The 22,926-nt window shown below is 39.1% G+C and overlaps 1 protein-coding gene across 3 annotated transcripts in view; it reads left to right on the forward strand.

The window, feature by feature from the left end:
- Positions 1–22,926, forward strand: part of LOC117402586 (solute carrier family 35 member F3) — a 57,150-nt gene that overhangs the window by 26,232 nt on the left and 7,992 nt on the right. For 2 of the 3 annotated variants that reach the window (XM_034003895.3, XM_034003899.3), the window contains 2 exons: positions 14,447–14,774; positions 19,673–19,892. In XM_034003895.3, the coding sequence (XP_033859786.1) occupies positions 14,447–14,774; positions 19,673–19,892 (548 nt within the window). Of the gene's footprint in view, positions 1–900; positions 1,217–14,446; positions 14,775–19,672; positions 19,893–22,926 lie in introns of those variants that run through there. The other variant, XM_034003897.3, reaches the window with a different exon arrangement.

A 22,926-nucleotide genomic window follows, 5' to 3' on the forward strand; every position in this document is an offset into this window, starting at 1 on the left:
TTAAATCGGGAAGAATTATTTAATGAAAATGTCTAACTATAACTGTAACAGTTTTAGTGGGTTAAAACCTGCACATTTCAGTCAAAACACAGGGTAGCCCATTTAGAGCAGTCATTTGTACCTCTCCAAGTGCGCTATTTTCAGACTGCTCTGAAAACCTGTGCTACGGGGGGCCTATTTGGAGGTGGAGGCTCAGATTGTCAGAACACCGGTTCGTCGGTACCAAAGCAGGAACCGGGTACCCGATTTCAAAGGAACCGGTTCGCACATCTCTACACTTTGGAAGTGATTTACATTAGCAGTGGAGCGGAGGTGAGTGGAGCTAGCTGCAGAATTAAAAGTACCGGAGCGGAGTGGAGCGGACTGGGGAAATAAGCTTAAGAGGAAATAAGAGGAAGAGAGCGAGGAGCGGCGTTTATGAGCGCTCCACTGCGCTCACATGCTGTGTTCCCCATTCACAAAAACGGACTGTATAAGGAATGTTTTTAAGGATTATATATAAATATAAACACTTTATAAATACTATCTTAACTGTGACTAACTTCTAACCTTCCCTAAAACCGTGAAAACAGGATTTTGTCAAGTGTGCTTGTTTTTACTAATCAAATGGGCTTAAGTTATAATTAAACATTAAAACACTCAGTTAAAGTGGGCTAAGTTTGTCTTAAGTCTAAGACCAATATTTTTCAGTGTATTTCCACTAGGGTCCTGTAGCAAATAAATCCCTTGTGTTGACAAGGAATGGCAAGACATGATGGGTTAATACAGTATGACCACAGATACAACGCAGCGTGTCCCAGAAGTCAAGCATCATGGGCAAAGCATATATTAAGTGTTAAATTGACTATATCAATCTTAACAAATCTAGGGGAATACCTACCAGTTGCGTGTTAAATTGTAGGCGTTTGGAGAGTTAGTAGGGAGGAGGGCGTATCGATTGCCCGTGACGTTATCGAATTGCAGCAGATTCTGATGTTGTGAGTGTGACAGCTCAGCAATCCGAGCGAGGCTACTGCAGAACAAGCGAGCGGCAGGAAGGGAAGAAGAGGAGGAAAAAAAGGACGCAGCAGCATCTGCAGCGGCACAGGCTTCAGCTATGTAGGCGGCCGGGAAGAGCTCCTTTAAATCGAGCTCGTCAATATGAAGAAACACTCCGCCCGCGTGGCTCCACTGTCAGCCTGCAATAGCCCAGTCCTCACCATCACCAAAGTAGAAGGTAATTGTTTTCTATATCAACTCAGAAAACCACTGCTAAAGATGCCTCTGTATTTAAGTTTTTTTTTTCTTAACGTTTTTTATTTTCCATCTTTCTGTCACCTGTATTCATGGTCTAATACCAAATGGGACCGGTGTTGCTGAAGTATTTCAAAAATGATGCATTGATGTGATGAAAAAAAAAAAAAAAAAAAAAAAAATCTTTACTGGGTGTTTTTTTTTTTTAAGCAGTCAGACGCATGTGGCACGTTTATTTATGCTACAAGTGGCAGTCAACTTTTATTTTTCAGGAAAAAAACCTTCCTTTTGGGGTCTAAATGTTGCTTACCAGAATTCATGGGTTGCGACCACTGTAAGGACAAGTAAAAACCTTGAGTTGATATCGTCGCTGTTCTAGAACAAAACATGAAGGTCATTTTTAACAGTACGACAGCATTCTGCACGGCTATATTAGTTATTAGACTCGTTTAAGGGATTCTCAGTATATATATTGTATATGTTTAAAAAAAACATAAATATAAATTTAATGAGCAGATGGTATCGTAGTTATATTAGCTTCAACAGTATGTCCCCCCACATTAGTGAATTAGTTTGTGTTCTATGTTGATGTTGATGTGATAGCTCTTCTAACTGAACAGGAAAGCGTTAAACAAAGTAGCAGGTTTATTTTTGTGTTCAGTGTTTTCTGGTTTGGAAGAAGAAAAAAAACCCATAAAAAACCCTGCTGCAATAGAATTTATATTTTCATATGTTTGTTATATTTTTCATTTCAAACATTTCATTGACATTTATTGGGCTTTTTTTATTTAAATAATTAATGTAGCCTACATATAAAGGGCAGTTTTTACTAGTAGGATTTTACTGGCACTCAGGCAGCTGATTCCACTGCTGCCTGTAGCTGCACAAAACAGATTCTTAATATAACCACCTATTTCACTTTCTCTAAACTTAAAGCATATCTCTTTCTTCAGCCCTGATGTTAAAATACTGGCAACAGTCTTTTTGGAGTTTCTTACTGGCAGTAGAATTTGTGCTGATAGTTTTATCATGATGGAAGATAGAAATCGCCTCCTGAAATGGCTTGGTTAGGACTTGGATACTTATCTGTCATTTCCTCATAAGACCATGTCGATAGTTGTTTTGTTTTTCTAATACTGTGTAATGTACAATACTTTTTTCTGTACACATTCCAGGCAAGTTAGGAATAAAGGGCTTTGTAGTGAAGCAGGCTAATTCATTTACCTTTCCTCTAGAACCTTGGTTTGAGTCTGTCTCAGCTCATAAGTGATGGTAAACTTAGGCCGCAGTTGGCATTAGTCCACATCACAAAGCCACCACACTCTTCAGCACAATTGGACTGAGAGAGAAGCTGTTCAGGCTAGAATTCTGAGGGAAACTTTTTTTCCCAACACCAAGACTCTTTAGCTAGTGCTATTGCTACTCACCTTTCAGGAGTACTAGGTTTCAGATTAAAAATAAAGAAGGCCTGTATTTATAAGAAGCACAAGTGACACCCTACATACCCCCTTTCTTCTATGATTGACTGTGAAGGAGAGCACCTTATTCCGAATGCCTGTGTTGTCTCTGTAGAGCTGGGCTAAATCAATAACACTAATCAGGCCAGTCTACTGCATTAGAAATGAGCTGATGTATCTGACAGCCACGAACAGGGGATAGAAATTGAGAATGGAAGAATCTGTCTTTCATGCTCCTCGTGTATCTGGCAACACATCTGTAATCTCACCCTGACAAAGCAGTCACAGAAATAGCCAAGAAGTCCAAACTCAAGCCATAAGCATTAACCAAGAAGAATTATGTGTCACCCAAATGTATCCAGCCCCTGGCCTTAAGCACTTAAGAAATAATACAGTCGCCACCACTTGCACCGTACAGGGTTATTTCAGGCAACCGTTTATATCGGACAAATAGTGTTTGCTGTTTGCCATTCCCATTGATTTCAATAACAAAGGCATAGTTTATACCATGTTAAGCATGGTGTGTATTTCGGGCAAACTCAGCTGTTTGGATGTTGTTATGTGCCATTCACATAGATTTAAATAACAAACACACTGCTTATTACTGTAGTAATCGCTCTTACTAATCCACCAGTCAGCTGTGTTCACCTCGTTACCTTGCCATTCACATGGATTTCAATACAAAAGGCAGCACTTTACTGTAGTAAAAGCTTGACAGATTGATCAGTCAGCTGTTTGCACCTCGTTACTGAGCGAGTACCACTGTACTGTACCTTGGCTATTTTATCCCTGTATGCAGTGTCATATTTATTTACAGTTTGAAAAAACAGCACTGAGTGCAACAGTAAGCAAGCATGGCTGGAAAGGGAAAAGTGATGCACATCAACACGGAAATTCAGTGTAAATAAAATGTCTCTGTTAGATGCTGTGCACTTGCTAAAGCATGCATGGAACCGTCAGTCAGCAAACAATGCAACGTTTCTTCAAAAAGCTGGGGACAATGTGGGAATGGGCCTGATTATGGACTGGGGAAGGAGATGGAAGTACTCTGTAAATAATGTGTGCTATTCTTGTTCAGATCTGTTAGCGTTCTCTGTGTGTTTTGGTGCTTGTGTGACTAGAGCTGAAATACTTACTGTGTGAGTGAGTCAGTGAGGGGGGTGGGAGCAGGTCTGACACAACCAGTCAGAGACAGGCAGTGTTGAACCAATGAGTGAGGAGGGGGGAGGGACTTGGGTGTACATGTGTTTAGAAAAGAGACACTACTGGAAGCAGATGGTCTTGATATAGTGATGGAAATAGTAAGGTTTTATCTGTAGATAGCTTTAGGTTATGCACAAACAATATATCTAAAACAGTCGGTGTAAAAAGGAAAACATTCTTTAATACAGCTCACACGTTGTGATTCATTATTTAAGTTCTGGGTTTATTATGCTATTTGTATTGATATAAAGAAGTTTAAATAAGAAGGTGGATTGCCATCCTCAAGAGTGAAATTAACACTCCCTGTACTTTCATGTTAGTGTTCAGTTTATGTAACAGACGGACCATGAACTGAATATTCCTTATTTCAATCTCATTTGTTGCTAATTATTGACAATTATCATAACCAACACCTACTGATAATTGTAAAATAAATAAATATATAAATAAATGATTAAGTGCTGAAAAATTGGAAATCTGTGATTAAAAAAAGCAACAAAAATGGTAAAAACTGAAGACTACGGGGCTCCCGAGTGGCGCATCCAGTAAAAGCACTCACTAGAGTGCAGGATGCGCTCTATAGCCTGGACGTCGCCGGTTCGAGTCCAGGCTATTCCACAGCCGACCGTGGACGGGAGCTCCCAGGGGGCGACGCTCAATTGGCCAAGCGTCGTCCGGGGGGTGGAGGGTTAGGTCGGCCAGGGTGTCCTCAGCTCACCGCGCACCAGCTACCCCTGTAGTCTGGCCGGGTGCCTGTGGGCTTGCCTGTAGGCTGCCCAGATCTGCGTTGTCCTCCGACGCTGTAGCTCTGAGGCGGCTGCACGGTGAGTCTGCAGAGTGTAAAGAAGTGGGCGGCTGACGGCACACGCTTCGGAGGACAGCGTGTGTTCATCTTCGCCCCTCCCGAGTCAGCGCAGGGGTGGTAGCAGTGAGCTGAGCCTAAAAATAATTGGGCATTTCAAATTGGGGAGAAAATAATAAAAACTAATTGGCAACGACTACATTTAAAAAAAAACAACTGTAGACTACAGCAGCAATCTCAAAATGGCACTGATACAACTAAACGAAAAAGGAGAAACTACCAGAAAAATAGCAGAAAGACTCGGTTTACCAAAAAGTACTGTGTGGGCTATTATTGACAAACACAGGAGAACAGGAACTACTGTAGCTAGCTCCAGGTGTGGAAGACCAAGAAAGATTTCTGCAAAATCTGGAAGAAGAATCATTTGAGCAGCCCGGCAAAATCCTTGGATTACTGCAAAAGATTTGACACAAGAATCGAGAGAAGATGGTCAAGTAATTCATGAGCGAATAATTCAACTATACCTTAACAAGGTGAATGTCCATGGGTGAAAACCAAGATGCAAACCTTTGTTAGAAATATTATTATTATTATTATTATTATTAATTTCTTAGCAGACGCCCTTATCCAGGGCGACTTACAATTGTTACAAGATATCACATTATACATTATTTCACATATCACATTATTTTTACATACAATTACCCATTTATACAGTTGGGTTTTTATTGGAGCAATCTAGGTAAAGTACCTTGCTCAAGGGTACAACAGCAGTGTCCCCCACTGGGGATTGAACCCATAACCCTCTGGTCAAGAGTCCAGAGCCCTAACCACTACTCCACACTGCTGCCATATACACAAAAAAAAGCAAATACACAAAAAAAAGCGATTGGAGTTTTTCATTGAATACTTGAAGCCTGATGAGTTCTCCAACCAAATTTTATGATCAGCCAAACCCAAAATATAACTTTTTTCACAAAGAAAGCAACATTATGTTTGGAGGAAGAGAGGAGAAGAATGTAAAGAAAAGTTCATCATGCCTAGTGTTAAACATGGTGGAGGTTGTGTGATGGTATGGGCTTGTTTTTCTTCCTCAGGCACTAGCGACCTTTGTATTGTAGAAAGATCAATGAATGCTGCAAAATATTGCACTCTCATTTGTTACCCAGTGCTAGAAGACTTATTGGATGGAAGTTTTGTATTCAGCAGGATAATGACTATAAGCATTCTGCAAAGTCTACAGAGGAATTTCTGATAAAAAGGAAGATTACAGTTATGGATTGACCATCTCCGTCCCCAGACTTGAATCCCATCGAGATGTTGTGGATTGACTTGAAGGCTGCTGTTGCAAAAAGGAAACCAAAGTCGATTGCAGAACTCAAAGCTGTATGTGTTGAAGAATGGGCAAAAATATCTCCGGAAAGATGCCAGGAACTGGTTTAAAAAAAAAACAAAAAAACAAAAAACAGCCTGCTGTAAAGGAAGCAAAGGGTGGGCACAGAGAATACTAATGTAAAGGTGCCCAAATACTTCTTTCAAAGAATGAAGTTAGTTTTTGCATGTTTTTCATTTATGCATGTTATGTAATACTTTATTATTATTATTATTTGTTTATTTAGCAGACGCCTTTATCCAAGGCGACTTACAGAGACTAGAGTGTGTGAACTATGCATCAGCTGCAGAGTCACTTACAACTACGTCTCACCCGAAAGACGGAGCACAAGGAGGTTAAGTGACTTGCTCAGGGTCACACAATGAGTCAGTGGCTGCGCTGGGATTTGAACCGGGGACCTCTTGGTTACAAGCCCTTTTCTTTAACCACTGGACCACACAACCTCTTTCAATAGAACATACATATAAATATCTTTCAATAAAACATACATATAAACACATATAAACTGCAGTTTACTCTGGGACCAATAAGCATTGGATGGACAACTATCCAATGCTGTCTTTGGATTAAAAGAAAAAAAAGACAGCACAGCAATTTGTATTATTTTTATGTTCTTTGGATTTATGTTCTCCAATGCTCATGTGGTCTTGTCACAGTGATGGCTGGTGGTGTGGGTGGGGACGTCAGCGTCCAGGAAGCAGCACAAACAGACTGAGAAGTACGGGGCTGAAACTGCTGGTGCAGTATATGTATTAATTAAACAAAATAAACAGTTTGAACAAAACACAAAATACACAAAAGAAAGGGCATTTGGGCCACAACAAAACAAACTCAAATAAGCATGGTCTTTCTGAATAACAAGTACCTTTTTGTTTGCTGTTTTGGGTCGCATTCGCTCTCGTTCACAAACTCCTCTAAACTCTTCTCTCCCTTTAATGAGCCTGTAGTGGGTCTTTTATAATCTGTGGCTGGAGCCATAATTACCTTATTAAACAATAATTACCTGAAGGCTCCAGCCACATTCCCACTGGTTTTATATGGATGAGAAATTTAACTCCATCCATGCTCGCTACGCTTTGAGATCAGCTTTTTCGCTGTCTCCAATAACAATATGGACAGGCGGCTTCGTCCGCATACATACAACATATAATAATAATAATAATACTATACAAGTTGTAATAATACATAAATGTGCACAAAGAGAGGGCACTCTGTCACAGGTCCATAGATTTATTTATATTATAAAATTAAAGCTTGAGATTGTATTTACAGGTTTGTAACAGCTACATAGTTTATAGGTTCCATTTAAAACTGTATCTATTCATTCAGTGATTAGGCCAGCTCCTGATTTTAAAACTACTCTAGACAATAATGTACTTGATATTTGATTTTGAAGGGGGTTTGTTAGTTATTGTCAGTACCTTGCAATGTGTTTCACTCATTTGATGCATTTATGTGTGCTAAAATGGCTTTCAATCATGAATACTATTAATCGACAGGCTTATACCGTGTCAGACTCAGGTTCATATTTACCCTGCAGTTTTCAGCAGTGTGTATATGTATATGTGTATATATATATATATCATTTTTTTTCCAGACACCCCTGCAGTGTTGTCTGCAAACTGTAGTTCTGCTAACATAAACTTTATGCCTGCTTGATATGCACATTGTGCACAAGTATGCTGTCATAGCTGGCAGGCAATCAGAATTAAGAGAAAAAGACAGACGTGAAATTCTAAGTAGCCTACAGTGCCAGAACACCAGATATTGTCTGTTTAGGAAGATGGAAGATGGAGGGTTTTTTTTTTGTTTTTTTTTGGTGCAAGCTGTGTGTTTGCTATTGTATTTGTATTATTTCATCAATAGTGTGTAGGGGAATGGTTTTTGTTTTCAAGGTCAGTGGATTAGCCCTCTGCTGAAGTGCATGCATGTGTGTGCACAGGTTATTAGAAAAATAACGCTGCATTTCTGCTGGCCTTTTCAATCAGTTGAGTGTGTCTATGAAGCCTTTATATATGATCTGAGTCTTATCCAATGCTGTCTTTGGATAGTTTTTCTTCATCCAGTGCAGCGGCACTGTATGCTCCAGTGCCACTCGTTCATTCCTACGTGAGAGCAGAAAGCTGGAGTGGAGGAGGAGGATTATGGGTTTGTTTTCCAAGGGAAGGGAGGCTGCCTCCTGTGGGAAGTTGTAATTGGGATATGCACTCACCATGATAAGGATGCATTTATTTCCCAAACTTAGAAGCCACAACTGTGTGCGATGCATTCATGGAGCTTTGCTTGCACAATATGTATCAAGACATTGTGGTGTGGAGAATTCAAAAGTAACATCTGTCAAATAACTGCTATATTGCAGTGTGAAATTCAAGTGTTATGATACAGGGGTCCCTAGTGTCTCGCCTAGTAAAAGCACAAACTGGTGTAGTGCAAGGGTGAGTCATGTCATCAAGTGCGTGTTATTTTGAATCCTGGTCGTAGCAAGTTGATAATACTGGCTCGGGGCCTGCTGTGAAATTGATATTGATACTGAAACTAAAACTGATACTGATACCAATACTGAAACTGAAACTGAAACTGATACTGGTACTGATACTGTCTAGTTGTTACACCTCATTTAAAAATATGAAGATTAAGTAACTAAGGCCTATTACTGTATTACTGGCACTTATTAATACAGTATCAACTGTAGCTGCACAAAAGGTTTGATATATAGAATTAATCAATTGAAATATTCTTCAAATGTAACACTTCCATTGAAGCTTAAGTAGTTTTATGATTATGCACGTCCGACACTTAAGAAAATGTACGTTTTGAGGGGAACATTTTGGGGGAATGTTTTGTTATAACCCCCCCCCCCCCCCCCCCCCCCACCACCACCACTATTATAAAACTGTATACAAATCATCAGTTTAATTCAATAAGGCATTCAGAAGTTATTAACATCACAAGCTTTCATAGAAACTAACATCAAACAAGCAAACATGTAGAAACAGCATTCATAACGAGACTCAGTATGACAGTATGAAAACATGTAGAAACAGCATTCATAAGGAGACTCAGTATGACAATATGAAAACGTGTAGAAACAGCATTCATAAGGAGACTCAGTATGACAGTAGGAAAACATGTAGAAACAGCATTCATAAGGAGACTCAGTATGACAGTAGGAAAACATGTAGAAACAGCATTCATAAGGAGACTCAGTATGACAGTATGAAAACATGTAGAAACAGCATTCATAAGGAGACTCAGTATGACAGTATGAAAACATGTAGAAACAGCATTCATAACGAGACTCAGTATGACAGTAGGAAAACATGTAGAAACAGCATTCATAACAAGACTCAGTATGATAGTATGAAAACATGTAGAAACAGCATTCATAACGAGACTCAGTAGGACTTTTTTGGTTAGTTTTCCAGTTCTCCTTCTGCTGTTCTGCACCAACAAAAGATGAGGTTTGTTTTTTCTATCTGAATATAACACAGTTTTCTATAAAGACTAACTTCAACTGTATTCAGGATAAAAATAGTTAAATATGTAACAAACAAAAAAAGTGTTTGGATTAGATCACAGATCCCAGCCAATGTGGGTCAGTAGTGTTTGAGAAATGTAAGCAATACAATTGACTTAACATTTGACTTGTATCAACAAAGTGGAAGACAATACAGTTTAATCAAAAGAAGATTTATGAGTGGAACTGGAACTAAGTGGATTGTAATGCTGTTTAGATCTCAAGGAAAGTACCCTGGAAGAATGGGAAAGCACATATTGAAGCTGGTAAAGCTGGGTAATAACCATGGTAAGCATTTACAAGATAGTATATTTAATCTGCATGATCTTGCATATACCTGCGCTTGTTTGTTGCAAGTGCATTACTGCTCAAGTAATGGCTTGGCAGCTCTGAATAGATAATTATCTGCTATTTCTTCTTCATCCCTGCAACAGTGACGGACAAGACTGAAAAAAACAACTAGCTTCAAAAGTCATTTCATGTTGTTTTCTTTCCATTTCCTTTTCTATTGTATGGTGTTTGAAATCATTCTCGAGGGTTCTTGGTAATGCTGCTGCAGTATTGAGATATTATCTTTTTCTATTGTATGGTGTTTGAAATCATTCTCGAGAGTTCTTGGTAATGCAGTATTGAGATATTATCTTTTTCTATTGTATGGTGTTTGAAATCATTCTCGAGGGTTCTTGGTAATGCAGTATTGAGATATTATCATTTTCTATTGTATGGTGTTTGAAATCATTCTCGAGGGTTCTTGGTAATGCAGTATTGAGATATTATCTTTTTCTATTGTATGGTGTTTGAAATCATTCTCGAGGGTTCTTGGTAATGCTGCTGCAGTATTGAGATATTATCTTTTTCTATTGTATGGTGTTTGAAATCATTCTCGAGGGTTCTTGGTAATGCAGTATTGAGATATTATCTTTTTCTATTGTATGGTGTTTGAAATCATTCTCGAGGGTTCTTGGTAATGCTGCTGCAGTATTGAGATATTATCTTTTTCTATTGTATGGTGTTTGAAATCATTCTCGAGGGTTCTTGGTAATGCTGCTGCAGTATTGAGATATTATCTTTTTCTATTGTATGGTGTTTGAAATCATTCTTGAGAGTTCTTGGTAATGCAGTATTGAGATATTATCTTTTTCTATTGTATGGTGTTTGAAATCATTCTCGAGAGTTCTTGGTAATGCAGTATTGAGATATTATCTTTTTCTATTGTATGATGTTTGAAATCATTCTCGAGAGTTCTTGGTAATGCTGCTGCAGTATTGAGATATTATCTTTTTCTATTGTATGATGTTTGAAATCATTCTCGAGAGTTCTTGGTAATGCTGCTGCAGTATTGAGATATTATCTTTTTCTATTGTACGGTGTTTTCAGTCATTCTCGATGGTTCTTGGTAACGCAGTCTTGAGATATTATCATTTTTCTGTCAATCTGCCTTGACCTGACTTTCAGCTACTTTGAGTCTGGAGAAGTGCTGGCAATGAACAGCCTTCCTCATGCCATTCAAATCACGTGACAGCATGACCTTTCAACTCTGTCAGCCCAACCTACTCTACATAGAGAGAAAGGTCAGCATCTGAAAGTTTCTTCAACAGTCGGATGTCAATTGAGATATAAAAAATACATCTTGTATCAATTATACAGTTCGCAAAGTGTGCAAATTTATGAGAACCCCCCATTGCTTCTGTAGTTTTGATTTGTTGTGCAGCATATGAAATCAAACCACTGAAACTGAAAATCGGAAATGGAAAATGGTCAAATAGGCAAGTTAGTGATTGTCTAATTTAATTGATGACTTTAATAGGCTACACATGCAATTGCAAAGTAAATAGTAAGAGAAAAGGAACATAGCCACAAGTGGTAAAATGCATGAGACTTTTTAGAAGTTGTTTAAGATGCCTAATTAAATGCCTAATTTAAATGGTCTGATTGTGCAATTGTATGTGTGACATGCTATACAAATGTATTGTGGTTTGTTCTTTTTTTCTGCTGTGTACTGTACAGTGCTTTGTGATGCTTTTGTATAAACGCTATGCAATAAATAAATAAATAAAATAATGATATTGTGTCATTGTACAGTAGGTGGCTTATGAAAGGCATTTGTCAGTGTCACTGTAAGTACAACTTCAAGGGAACTGGATTGAAGACAATAAATAAATGCTAAATCATAATTGAATTGAACTGTGTAGCAGGGGTGTGCAAAGCAAGGGTACAAAGAGTCTGTGATAAAAAGAAATATTCATGACGCTTTGTACACAGCAGGACACAGGCAATTGGCAATTATTCCATTTAACCTTCAACCATTTTGGTGTACGCTTGTTGATCCACAACCAAATGCCTCCCATGTCTATCATTCTGTGCAGAGGAATAACATTAGTTACAATGGGTTTAAATGGACCAGTGTGTCATGGTCCGATAACAACAATTTTTGTTACTTAGCCTATTTACATCGTTTCGGTTGTACAGTTTCATATATAAATAATATACCTGGATATACACTTATTTATTTTCACACTAGCTGTTTATTTTACACGCGGTGTTTAAAAGTAATTTTGTCCAAAGTAAAACAGGTTTAAAAGGCACTGCATATCAACAGGACCCTCAGTACTGCATCTCCAGCCCCGCCCCACCCTTTGTTCGCTGTATTTATCACATACCTCTTCATAGTCGTGCTTACTGATAAATCATCTCTTGATCACTCGTTTTATCACCAAACTCCTCAATAATGCGATGCAAATCATTATTTTATTACTATAACATCTCTAAAAGCTTGTCAAATGTTCGTGGTATTCTTTGAGCGCTGGATGTGGAAGCAGCTATCTTGTTTGTTTATGTCCGTGTTATGTCTGTGGTGAAGGGACTATGCGTATTGCTCAGATCCACCTCTTTTTTTCCGGCTTCTCTCCGCTCCTATCGGTCTCACTCGGCCATTGAAAGGTTTTCTCTGCTTTTTCTGGAGAAAAAACGACTAGAGACCTGTACGGACCGGAAAGGGAAAATTGTAATATAGGACCGCAAAGGGTTAAAGATGTGAAAAGATAATCATAATTAAAAATACATATACAGACGTCCTCAAATTTGTTGGTACCCTTACAGCTCATTGAAATAATGCTTCATTCCTCCTGAAAAGTGATGAAATTGAAAGCTATTTTATCATGTATACTTGCATGCCTTTGGTATGTCATAGAGTAAAGCAAAGAAGATGTGTAAAGAGATTAATTATTGCTTATTCTACAAAGATATTCTAAAATGGCCTGGACACATTTGTTGGTACCCCTTAGAAAAGATAATAAATAATTGGATTATAGTGATATTTCAAACTAATTAGTTTCTTTAATTAGTATCACACATGTCTCCAATCTTGTAATCAGTCATTCAGCCTATTTAAATGGAGAAAAGTAGTCACTGTGCTGTTTGGTATCATTGTGTGCACCACACTGAACATGGACCAGAGAAAGCAAAGGAGAGAGGGGATCAGAAAGAAAATAATAGACAAGCATGGTAAAGGTAAAGGCTACAAGACCATCTCCAAGCAGCTTGATGTTCCTGTGACAACAGTTGCAAATATTATTAAGAAGTTTAAGGTCCATGGAACTGTAGCCAACCTCCCTGGGCGCGGCCGCAAGTGGAAAATCGACCCCAGATTGAACAGAAAGATAGGGCGAATGGTAGAAAAAGAACCAAGGATAACTGCCAAAGAGATACAAGCTGAACTCCAAGGTGAAGGTATGTCAGTTTCTGATTGCACCATCCGTCGCTTTTTGAGCGAAAGTGGGCTCCATGGAAGAAGACCCAGGAGGACTCCACTTTTGAAAGAAAAACATAAAAAAGCCAGACTGGAATTTGCTAAAATGCATATTGACAAGCCACAATCCTTCTGGGAGAATGTCCTTTGGACAGATGAGTCAAAACTGGAGCTTTTTGGCAAGTCACATTAGCTCTATGTTCACAGACGAGAAAATGAAGCTTTCAAAGAAAAGAACACCATACCTACAGTGAAACATGGAGGAGGCTCGGTTATGTTTTGGGGCTGCTTTGCTGCGCCTGGCACAGGGTGCCTTGAATCTGTGCAGGGCACAATGAAATCTCAAGACTATCAAGGCATTCTGGAGCGAAACGTACTGCCCAGTGTCAGAAAGCTCTGTCTCAGTCGCAGGTCATGGGTCCTCCAACAGGATAATGACCCAAAACACACAGCTAAAAGCACCCAAGAATGGATAAGAACAAAACATTGGACTATTCTGAAGTGGCCTTCTATGAGTCCTGATCTGAATCCTATCGAACATCTATGGAAAGAGCTGAAACTTGCAGTCTGGAGAAGGCAGCCATCAAACCTGAGACAGCTGGAGCAGTTTGCTCAGGAAGAGTGGGCCAAACTACCTGTTAACAGGTGCAGAAGTCTCATTGAGAGCTACAGAAAACGTTTGATTGCAGTGATTGCCTCTAAAGGTTGTGCAACAAAATATTAGGTTAGCGGTCCCATCATTTTTGTCCATGCCATTTTCATTTGTTTTATTATTTACAATATTATGTTGAATAAAAAATCAAAAGCAAAGTCTGATTGCTATTAAATATGGAATAAACAATGGTGGATGCCAATTACTTTTGTCAGTTTCAAGTTATTTCAGAGAAAATTGTGCATTCTTCGTTTTTTGTGGAGGGGTACCAACAAATTTGAGCACGTCTGGTTGTATATATATATATATATATATATATATATATATATAAAATTATTGTAACTGGGTGCTAACGCTTTTTTGGTTTTTAATTTTGAAAATGTAACATGAGCAAATGTTTCTTTTATGCCTTTTTGTATAATTTGCTGTTGTCCCTTGCAGGAGATGAGCGCCCTCGTGAAAACCTGACGCCAGCAGAAGCGCAGGCCCCGGCTGCGCCAGACACCGGAGGGCAGAGAGTTACCCGCTGCTGCCTCAAGCTGACCGCCAGTCAAGCCAGGAAGATCTGCTGGGGGGTAGCGGTGCTTCTGGGTGTGTGCTTGTCCTGGACTGGCTCCACACAGCTCGCCAAACTCGCGTTCAGGAAATTCGACGCCCCTTTCACCCTGACTTGGTTTGCAACGAACTGGAACTTCTTATTTTTCCCACTCTACTACATCGGTCATCTGTACACATCCACAGAGAAGCAGTCTCCAAAGCAAAGATACAGGTGAGGCTTCACCGGTTTCAATTGATGAACAGCTATGTTGTGTTTTATTTAGGTCTGCTCTTGTCTGCAGTTATTATTAATCGTCATGCTTTTGATGTGTCTAGGTTGCAGCTTATACTTGTGAAATTCTAGTGAAACTTTCTAATGACATTCTTTAGCACATGTTCGTCATAGTTGGGGGGTATGTGGAGGTTGTCTGATTGTCCAATGTCAATTTGTTACACGTGTATTTTGCATATATTTACAGAACCGCTTATCTGGTTAAACGATGTTTTTTAGCACAAGTTATTAAGAGTATCAACATTTGTGTGCACCCTATCTATCTGTCTTTGGCCCATATGCATAAAAGATGCCGGTAATTTCTGGCCATTAAAAAAATTTTACCGGGCATTATTTAACACTATAAAACTACTGCCTGGTTATTTTACTGGCCAGTAATGGGTTTAGATGGGATGTGCTGTCATGGAATATAGAGATGGGCGCGAGTGAGAGGTGACCGCTTTTTGATTTAAAGAAATGATTATATTTTTATATAGCTTATATATGCACACGCCTTTTTGAAAAAGAACTGTAACCACCAGAAATGATTTTTTTTGCCACAATTCATGCTGTTTGACTTTTGGTTGTATAAAAAGGATCCTCTAATGTTTGCACACATTTCCTTTCCAGCGCACAAGAAAGTAGAAGGCACTGGAGCTTCAGCAAGCTCCGGTTATTTGTTTAAAACTTTCATTTGAGTGACAAATGGCACAGCAAGAGCACCACACAGTTACATTAAAATTGTCTACAATGCATTGTTAAATGTCAAAAAAAAAAAGTTTTTATTTGTTACTGTAGTCCCTCAGTTTGCAAATATGATCTGATCTGTAAGCTATGAGGAAAAAATGACCGTGGTGAGTGACCTGAGTCTCCCTGCGAAATAAAACCCACGTTGATTTAAATGCACCATGTGTGAAACACACATCAAATAGGCTACAAAATAGTTTAAAATAGACTACGAAATAGTTTTAAAAATATTTTAATAAAACACAGCAGTTCCCAAATGGTTAAACTTGCATTGGCACATTACAATAACGTAATTTAATTGGCTAAAGCATATTGTTCAACAAAGTCTTGCACATCTGACAGTTGTAAAGTTATAAAAAATATATATTTCTGTGCACTGATTTTTTTTTTTTTTTTTAATCTCAGTATGATCTCAAGAACACGTTTGACAGACAAAGCAACAAAGCACAAAAGTCTACAACAGTTTGCCGTTAGTATATATTACAGGTTTACTGCATAACTTTATTCCATGAAAAGTGTGATGTGATGTGCTGTTGCATACGCTGATATGTTTCCATTCAGCTGAGTGACGTGTTTAGTGCATGCGCCACCAGTAATTTAGGGAGTTGAGAGCTGCGACAGAGTTGAAATATATGTTCCTAAATGCAGCAATTATGATTCAGGCGAATAATATGTTAATGAGAAAATTAGTCTCTAAGGGCACGTTATTCTAACGCTGCGATGAGTGATGTTTTTTGATGGTAAATGGCATTTATGCATCACCCGATGAAATACTGTCATGTTAAACACTATTACGGGCACGGTAAAGGAGATGGTTTGTTTTATGAATATGGACTTTTATGTCTTAAATTTGTACTTGTGCATACAGTGGATTTAGTTCATGTTGATCTGTTAACTAACCCAAACTAGCACCTTGTTTTCCTCCCTGACATTCAGCTGCTGGTTTGAATCTTTTTTCTTCTATAATCTCCAAATCCCTTTCTTTAGTAGCACGCTTCATGCAGGATCTTGAATGGAGCTGAGAGGCATTTGAAGTGAAACGAGTTGTCCTTACCCAGGAGCTAGTTTAAACACTTGTACTTCAGGTGTGAAATCCTTAAATGTGTCTCAAGTGGAATAGAAGAGCTTACTGTGTGTGTGAAAGTGAGGACTATGCAGTTATGTGCATTGAATGCTGGCTTGACTGTCCAACGCTAGCCCTGCAGCACAAGAAAACTTCATTGTGGTGCTAAAATTAATAGGAACATGACTAATATGTGTTTAATGAAGGCAGTGTTTTGCTCAAGTTTGTTACACAGTACTCCTTGCATTAAAATCTTCTTCATCTTCTTTCAATATAATATTATGTTATTGAATAATCTATTAATATGTTTGCTTTATTGTGTTTCTCACACTCGTTAAGTGTTCTTAGGGGATGATTTGATCAACCTATACCCAGCTTGTGCCTTTCTGTCCTGTATTACCAGCAATGTTAGAGCATTTCTGCATTGAAAAGAAATAGCAGGGTGGCGATACTTTTGGGCACCACTGCCCATCTGGATTTAACCATGCAAATGAACGATTTCTATATTGGCACAAGGCAATGAATAATACAGACGCGCATTTATTTCTACCAACCAGTGTAAAAGCCTGAAAATAAAAATCCAATGCTGTATTTCCTGGACATTTCTGTGCACATTGTGGGTAATTGGAACACTCTGAATGCCTGCATCCTGGGCATATTGAATGAAAGATAAATTGCCATTAGTATTGCTGGTAGCTTGGGTTGCTAGGTTGCTTGCCTGATTTAGAAGCTGTCTGGTGTGGATCCAGATTGTTATTCCTCAGACTAGTGTTGTGTGCAGAATATATAGTAATCATATATGATAGAATATGTAATCTTATAAGGCTGGTCCAATTATAACTAATCTTGTACTACAGTACCTTACCTAAGATAACATCTGTGCAATGGTGGCTTTGCAGTAAATCTTCCATTATGGCAAATTAACACAGTAAAGGAAATCCCCGTCACAACAATATGCATTCCGCAATCAGCTATGCATTTTGCAACTACCTGCTTTCTAACTGTAGTTTGGTTATACAGCCTTTCAGACTTGCTGTGTTGTTCTCCCTCGTGGAAGCCTCGTGTAATATGTTCTTTCAATAATAATTTATTTTATTTGTATAACAGTGATTCTATAACACATATTTCTTCTAGCATATTTTAGAAATTGTTTTTTTTTTTTTTACTCCATTGGTATACACAAAATGCAAGAGATTCATTTTAATTAGGCAGCTGCTTGGCAGCAAAAGCAACCTTGAATATTACAACTTAGGACTGCGTTATTTTGATACAGACTAACATCCTCATGCATTTACTAAGGTTATTATATTAGGTTTCTTATTTTAAAATCTCACAGTCTTCTTATTTATTTAAATACTTTTGTTTTTTCTTACTATAATAGAGCCACACACCTATCCTAGTTCGATTGCTTCTGGAATATTAATTCTGCTCCATTGAGTTTGCCATTCTATTCTCAGTGGATTAGAATGTTTGAGGCTCTGATAAGAGAGGTTTGGAACTTTCAGCAGGTCAGCCTGACCTTTTGATACAAGGAGCTCTCTTTTCAGACCTTACCCAGATTCACTAATAATATTTTTCTACTGGCTACAAAGACTTATTCAAACAGAATACAGAATCCTTACGATATTACTATAAAGGTGTACAATATCATTTTTAAGCAATGTATTTCAGCATTTCATCTTAAAGCATCCAGTTCATATCCAATAAGTCAGCTCTGCTCCAACAGGATTCAAATTCCATTTATGGCTTAGCTTTGACTAGTTCTGTAAAGACCACGACAGGCCTATGCATCCACTTTTTTACATCACAGGTGTGAGCGAGCACAGTGTTCACGTGATACCTGCAAGACACTTGTATACATTTAGTAGGGACACCCTCCTTACACTCAAGCCTACCCAAATGAGCCCACTTTACCAGGTGATCATTTTCACAGGCCACACATTCAACCCTTTTCACACTATCTGGGTCAACGTTCAAGTGCGAGATTGATATTCCTTCAGGGCTACTACATTCAAATAGAATTTGACCGGACCATATGACTACAGGCCGGGCAAGGTTTTGTCTTTGTCATTGGTAATCTGCTCCGGCACTTGTCACATTTTACAGGTGTGGGCCAAAACCCACTATTTTTCATATCACTTGTACAACCTCTTTTCTCCTGTACGTCATCAGTGGGCAAAAACATTGTAACTGAATCTGGCTCCATTGAAGAACTGCACATCCTCGCAACAGAGGCCTTCCTTGCAAAAGGAAATCATTTCTTATAGCACGAAAGGGACATGCCAAGACTGCCTGTGACACTTAGTTACAAGCCCTTTTTTTTTTTTTTTTTTTTTTTAAATTTAGTCGTTGCCAATTATGTTTTTATTATTTTCTCCCAATTTGAAAATAATTTTGTCCTCCGAAGCGTGTGCCGTCAGCCGACCGCTTTTTTTCACACTACGGACTCACCATGCAGCCACCCAAGAGCTACAGCGTCGGAGGACAACGCAGCTGTCAGACAGCTTACAGGCAAGCCCGCAGGCGCCCGGCCAGACTACAGGGGTCACTGGTGCGCAGTGAGCCGAGGACACCCTGGCCGACCTAACCCTCCCTAACCCTAACCCTAACCCTCCCTCCCCTCCCTCCGCCAATTGAGTGCTGCCCCCTGGAAGCTCCCGTCCTCGGTCGGCAAAGGAATAGCATGGACTCGAACTCGCAACGTCCAGACTATAGGGCACATCCTGCATGCCTTTACTGGATGCGCCACTCGGGGACCCATACAAGTCCTTTTCTTTTACCACTGGACCACACCGCCTAATAAAACTTCAATATAAAGTCATACAGATAAATAAAATAAGGAAATGGATTAATAACTTATAAAACAGTGTGTTTAATATTATAATCAACACGCTTTGAAACCATGTGTCATTCACTTCTTTCCAAAACATGATTATTGCATATTATATGGGTAGTGCACATAGGGTAAAAATGTACTAATGTTTTTGGAAGTTGAAGTTGGATTGTTCCTGATGTTTGACACTTCCCCCTTTGTCTTTTATGTTCCTAGAGAATGCTGCAGGTTTTTTGGTGACGATGGATTGACTGTGAAGGTGTTCTTTACAAAGGTGGCCCCTTTTGGTGTTTTATGGACATTGACCAACTATCTGTATTTACACGCACTGAGGAAAATAAACACAACAGACGTGTCTGCACTGTTCTGCTGCAACAAAGCCTTCGTGTTCTTGCTTTCCTGGATTGTTCTACGGGACAGATTCATGGGAGTAAGGGTAAGTTAATTCAGTTAAGATCATCACGGTCACATGTTACAGCACAGCACTTACTTTCACATGATCGAAGCTACTTGTTCAATTTGGAATGTCCAATTATGTTTTCTCTCCTCACCGCATCGAGTCCCCACACAGCACAGACGTTCTGAGGGCGGGTGAGCGTCCTCCTGTCTCACAAGCCTAAAGCCAGAAATCGCTTTTACGCTGAGCAATACAGAGCAGAGGTGGGCGGGGCTACCGATCCTGGAGAACAGAGATCAGCCCTGCCTCTTATCCACTCTGAATGTGCTCGGTGTCTGGCCAGTAGGGGTTGCTGCTGTGAGATGAGAAGGAGCAATCCCTGACGGTTTCCCATCCCCCACCTCGGGATCATCAGATCCAATGTGATGCCCCCTCAGGGTCCCCAGCACAGTTCAGCCTCTTTGCACAGCCTGGACGCGAACTGGCGCCGTCCAAGCTGTGTGACTCATCCTGTGTAACTCATCCCAGCAACATCGCTTTAACTGGATGAGCCATTCGGGAACCCTAAAGCTACTTATTCTAAAAGGTTATATTGATATATATTATATTGATATATATTATATAGTTATATTGATCATAGCCATGTCATTTTCCTGCTATGATATAAACCTGGTAGGGTACGATGTGCTGCCCTCACATCCACATCCACGTCCACGTCTCACATGAACCCCAGTTGAACATTTCTGGGATGAGTAGTGGCCGTGACTTCACCGTAATCTCAAAAATGTTAGCTTGAAATTGAGTACTGGTTTGTTTGTCCTATAAAGATATTACTTTATTATTTATATAAATATATTGTGTGCTTATTTTGCTGGCCGTATGCTGATATTACAACTGCATGGCTCTTTTATATTGTACTTGTAGAACAGATTGAAAATATATAGATACAAATCTGTAACAAGGTTGAAACCATAAACGCTGTGGATTACACATACATTCACTAGTGATATAAATGCATAAATCCATATGTGCATACTATATTGCAGCTTATGTAAAATGAAACAGTTGCAAGATGCCAAACTGTGCTAAAGTTAATATTGATGCGGCAGGAAGATGACTGAATGCTTCCTGAGACGCAGTGCGCATAAAGAATGTAGACTACAGTCTAAATTGAATCAACACCAATGTATCTACAGTTAAACAGTTAAGTACAGCATGTCATAGCTACAGTTAAACAGGTACAGCATCTCATATCTACAGTTAAACAGTTAAGTACAGCATCTCATAGCTACAGTTAAACAGGTACAGCATCTCATATCTACAGTTAAACAGTTAGGTACAGCATGTCATAGCTACAGTTAAACAGGTACAGCATCTCATATCTACAGTTAAACAGTTAGGTACAGCATGTCATAGCTACAGTTAAACAGGTACAGCATCTCATATCTACAGTTAAACAGTTAGGTACAGCATCTCATATCTACAGTTAAACAGTTAGGTACAGCATGTCATATCTACAGTTAAACAGTTAGGTACGGCATCTCATATCTACAGTTAAACAGTTAGGTACAGCATCTCATATCTACAGTTAAACAGTTAGGTACAGCATCTCATATCTACAGTTAAACAGGTACAGCATCTCATATCTACAGTTAAACAGTTAGGTACAGCATCTCATATCTACAGTTAAACAGTTAGGTACAGCATCTCATATCTACAGTTAAACAGTTAGGTACAGCATCTCGCATCAGTGGACTTTCAAAAGAAAACACTATGTAACACAATTTTTGTTCCTGGGTAGTAAGTGTTATTTCCTAATTGCTTATGCCTCAAAAGTATAGAAAATGGCTATTGATGTAACTTAAAAAAGAGGATGGTGAGTAAGTAGATTCAAGAAACTGCACAGAGTCCTTTTCTTCAGTCAGTTGTTAGGTTTATTGAAATATGCAGGGAGCCTGGTCCCAGGTACAGGACACAGAATACTCGTTCTTACAATTGTTGCATGACATTAAATACCCTTCTGCATAGGTGTCTCTCTCCTCCTCTTTCTCTGACACTTAACCAATAGAAAAGGTACAACTCATTATCATTATGTGTGTGTGTGTGTGTGTGTGTGTGTGTGTGTGTGTGTGTGTGTGTGTGTGTGTGTGTGATCTAGTGTGAAGATCTCTGAACTCAGTGCTTTCTTCAGGCCCTGGTGTCACAAAGGTCCATACATCTGGTTTTTGTCGTCTTCCTTGTTCCTATCTCTCCGATTTGCCTAAGACCCTTTGATCCCAGTTTCATTATCTCTTTTTGGCTCTTCGGTCCCCCTTGAAAACTAGCTTTATGACCCCGTCATAAACCAGCTGTATTTTCTAAGCAAAAACCTGTTAACTAGTTTTATACCCCAGTGGATTCCCCGAAGGGCAAGCTTCTTTCATGTCAGGGCTGGAGATCAAAGGACTTGTTTGTACAGCCGTGTGCTGCTGGCCAGCCATTTGCTTTGACACAAAATAATCTTAACTTCTCTACCATATTGCAGCCTTCATCTATCACAGCAGTGCTTGCATTTTTGGAACTAACAGTTTTTTCTATCCAATGTTAAATCACTTTTCAGAAAAATAACATGAATACAGCCGTCATTCCTCATGCGTAGCAAACTGCTATTCAATACTTGTTCCATGTTTTCCAACAGCTATTATTCCCCACAAACTTTGCTTTTGTGACCAGGACAGTGATATTTTGAAATTTACCTATTTCCAATGAGAAAACTGGCGAATTTATGTCTTTTCGTTCACATAAAGTCAGAAAAAAACAACATATGAATCCAAATTAACATGTATTTATACTAAAGTAATACAAAAATGACTACAAAAGATTTAGAAGTGAGTAGTTTTTCGAGATTTCTGGTTACAGGCGATTCCGATTGCCTCGAACAGACTGGTCACATTGTGGCAGAAGCAGAGCCCATCTTGACGGGTGAAGAAGCTGGAAAAAGGTTGGTGACGCTTCCTCTGATCTGCGACTTGCACACTTTCATCCAACAAGTTCCACTGCTTGAGCCTAGATGTCAAAAGCTCGGCATTGGACT

Source organism: Acipenser ruthenus, chromosome 5 (genome assembly GCF_902713425.1).
Source record: "Acipenser ruthenus chromosome 5, fAciRut3.2 maternal haplotype, whole genome shotgun sequence".
Classification (NCBI taxonomy): Eukaryota; Metazoa; Chordata; class Actinopteri; order Acipenseriformes; family Acipenseridae; genus Acipenser; species Acipenser ruthenus.